Here is a 3,889-nt window from a genome sequence, read left to right on the forward strand (position 1 = left end):
CGTGACACCAAAATCATGAATTAACAAACTGAAATAATTCCTAGTAAGATTAATCCAGACTCTGCCTACGTGTTTAATTAATAACCCGAAATAATTCCTGGTATTATTAGTTAAATATTTAGTTATTTCATTTCTGTCTTGTTCTTAAATTTATTCTTAATTTTATTCGGACTTTTATTCTGATTAGTTTACCAAATTTTGTTCTTAAACATTTCGTTAATTATTCTTGATATTTAGTTAAATTAATTCTTCAACTTGGTAAGATTAATTAATTAAATTTTTATGAAAACTAATGATTATGATCGAACGCGAAATGGCGATAACCTTCAGCCGACTTAAGGCCTGGCTGATGCCGCTTCACCGAGAATCTATTTAGACGTATTTATTGTACCTGGAGTTTCCTTGGGTTTTTCTTTACTCATATCCCTCGACGCTTTCACTCCCAGATTTCTCGTCTTTCCTTGATGTTTTCCTCGATGAGGTCTTATTGGCAGCACGGTCCTGAATCGCCACTTCGTAACTTAATTCTCAGGGAATAGTTTATTCTGGAACACGAAATTGTTATTAGAATATTTCTTAGATTAATTAAACTTAAGCGAGCTGGCATTGGGCCTAGCACGCATTAAATTTAACTAAAATTTATCGCCTTGTTCCACAAGAAACAATAGAATAAAAATAATTACCTGAGTGAGATGTTTGCGATGTTGATTCTTCGACCGTTCGAACACAATAAAACTTACCAAAATTTGTTGGTTCGTTTCTTCTTGGCTCTGTCTTCCCCACTCTCTCTCTCTCTCTCAGCGCCGGCGCTACCCTCTCGGGGACTTACTCACTAGTTTAAGACTATTGGCGCGAGTACTTCGGAGCACAGAGCCCTGGGGAATTGGTCGATAATTCTAGTTCGGATCGAAGACCTTCACCGGATAAAGAAGGTCCCGTGTACTCCGTTACAACCTTATCATTACTTAGTTACTGCCTTGACAATTGCTCTGCCTTTACATTGCGGCTGTGGACCGACTTATGCTTTTTGTATCGCATTTGCCCTGATCCTCACCTCTTCCTAGGTTCTTAGAACAGTAACATGGGAAAACCATAGAGAAAACCCATGTTAGTACAGTCGGAGCTGGGCTAAGTCTACAGTGATCGATAAGAAACTCCTCTTCATCTACCGCTGGAGCATTAGGCCCCTCTCCTGGTAAGCAGAGAGATCCCAAGCGCTAGACGTCGATTAAGCGGTCATTCATCCAATTACTAACCACGCTCAACGCTGTTTAACTTTGGTAATATCTGTGCGCCTTGAAGTTTCCGTCTGCTGTGCTACTATCTTATTTGACAATAGTTCTATGATGTACCTAACGTATTAAATAAGTTTATCATAAATATAATATAAAAATTGAATTTATAATATATTTTGATAGTCGTAATTTATTTATTTAACCGAATCACTTTATAACAGCGCATTTATTTAAATAATAAAATAAGTAATGATTTTAATATTAGGCTAGAGCAGATCAGACCAAAACATCCCATAGAAAATGTAACAAATTTTTTATTTTAAAATTATTCAGACGTAATGATAAAAATAATTTTGCAAAAAAATTTTAATCTCATCTCTGACTATGCAAGTCTGATTAGATCTATCCGGAAAAAAATGATCAGACCTGGCCATGCCTGTTCATGTATGATCAGGCCTGAAATTAGACATGGTCATACCTGTTCATGCCTGTTCATGTCTGAAGCGTTAAATACGCTCAGGCCTGATCATACTTGTTCATGCCTGTCTATGTCTCAAGCGTTAAATACGCTCAGGTCCAATTATACCTGTCCATGCCTGTTCATGCTAAGGACCAAATATGCTAGGAAAAAATTTTTGAATATGTTTAGTATTTGTACATTAAGGGGTTATATCCACTTGTGATTTTCAAAAAATCGATTTTTTTTTCATTTTTTGAATGTACATATATTCAAGAATATTCTCTGAAAATTTCAAATCGATCCGACAATTAGTTTCGGTGATATGAGCGTATTAGTAAGAACGTCTCCGAGCGTTCGAAAGTAGGCGGAGCATGAGCCGGAGTAGTAACTGTTTCTGGTAGCTTCTATCCTTTTGTTCTCGACTTATATTGTGTTTGGGACCCTAATATAATAATACAAAAGATCTAGTTTATACCTGAAACCTATGTTGAGGAATTTTAGGTTAAAAATATGTGAACTCATCAGTTAGAAGTGATCTTTCACGTGGACAAGTTGTGTTTGTACTCAGTTTATGTATTTCTCAGTGTGTATAGTTTAATTAATTAAAGTAAAAAAATGCCTCGTAAAATTAGCAGACAAACCAGCATGATAATTGTCCTATAGGAGAAAACTCGTGGTGTTCGTGGCAAAAAGCGCGAGCCTTGGGTACTTTGCCCAGCTATAAACATGATTATGAGGCCTTACCACCTGATGTTGCAACAGCTATTTTTCCAATTTACGAAGATCTAAGTAACAAAAAATTATTGGAACGATGCGTTGGTGGTTTTACCCAGAACAATAATGAAAGTTATAATCAGCTGATATGGAAAATAACTCCAAAAATTATTCCAGCTGGCTCTAAAATTGTGGAAATAGCTGCAAACATTGCAGCCGGGGTCTTTAATGAAGGTAAAACATCTCTTCTTTATTATATGAGTGCTATGGGATTATCACTTGGACCCAATGCTCATTCCTACGTGAGTAAAAAGGACGCAGAGCGCATCTCAATTTCGGACGCAAGAGAGCAAGGGTCGACGCGCGAGGGGAGAATGGCTCGTAGACAACAACAACTAAACATTTTGGAGGCAAACGATGAAACAGAGGGTTCCTCTTATGGTGCTGGAATAGATGACACGATGTAAGGTGAAAAAAAAAAAATTTTTATTTAGTGTAAATCGTTCCCGAAACTTTAAACGCGTTTATCTCAAAGCCATGTTTTCAGAGTCGGTGAACAAAATTTCTCCGAAACCGCTAAACCAATCGGTTTGAAATTTTCACACGACTTACTCAGATATTTTTTCCAGGTAATGATCAAAGGAATAAGGTTTTGGACAATAATTTCGATTTTTTAAGCCATTTTGAAGTGAAAAATTTTCATGAAAAACTGAATTTTTTTTTGAACGGCCGCCATTTTGTCAAAAATCAAAATTTTGACTAGACCTTCGATCATTACCTGTACTTATTTATTATAAAACTGAATATTTTTGGTTTTTGGTTTTCAGATAATTTGGACCAGAGATATCTTGTTCACCGCCAAGCACTTTTTTTTGGAGGTCTCTCCGCAGATCATCTACAGGAGCTAGGGGATCCAATATTTTCTTAAATAAACCGCTGATTGTTAAAGTACATTAAATTCTGTTTAAGTACTTTTTTTCCATTAATGTATAAAATAAAATGCCTCTTTGGAAAAAATTCACAAAAAAACGCGTTTTTTCTGCCTCGCAAGTGGATATAACCTCTTAATTTCGATTAATAAATTTGTAAATTATCAATAAACGGTATATTCTATTATTCAATAAATAAAATTATTTTAATTATCATTAAAAACCAACCGTAGGGTAAATTTAATTAACCTCTAGGCATGAACAGGTCTGATCAGACCTGAGCGTATTTAACCCTTCAGGCATGAACAGGCTTGATCCGACATAAACAGACATGATCAGACCTGTTCAGGTCTGAGCGTATTTGACGCTTCAGACATGAGCAGGCATGTTCAGGTCTACTTTCAGGCCTGATCATATATGAACGGGCATGGTCAAGTCTGATCATTTTTTACGGGGCCATCTTAAGTCTGTTCTATCTTTGTTGACCAAATTATAATATGCCTATACTTTCATATATGGAGCCATATATTCTTCCTTATATGAAAAAAATA

General features: G+C 35.9%; 1 protein-coding gene across 1 annotated transcript; it reads left to right on the forward strand.

Moving 5' to 3' along the window:
- Positions 1 to 2,310: 2,310 nt before the first annotated feature.
- Positions 2,311 to 3,582, forward strand: LOC141534022 (uncharacterized). The gene is made up of 3 exons (XM_074253163.1): positions 2,311 to 2,317; positions 2,359 to 2,872; positions 3,237 to 3,582. The coding sequence occupies exons 1-3, from the start codon at positions 2,311 to 2,313 to the stop codon at positions 3,238 to 3,240; spliced, it is 525 nt and encodes a 174-aa protein (XP_074109264.1). The 3' UTR covers positions 3,241 to 3,582.
- Positions 3,583 to 3,889: the final 307 nt, after the last annotated feature.

This window comes from Cotesia typhae, unplaced genomic scaffold (assembly GCF_013202065.1).
Source record: "Cotesia typhae breed Kobodo isofemale line unplaced genomic scaffold, CoteBio_Ctyphae scaffold_13, whole genome shotgun sequence".
NCBI lineage: Eukaryota > Metazoa > Arthropoda > Insecta > Hymenoptera > Braconidae > Cotesia > Cotesia typhae.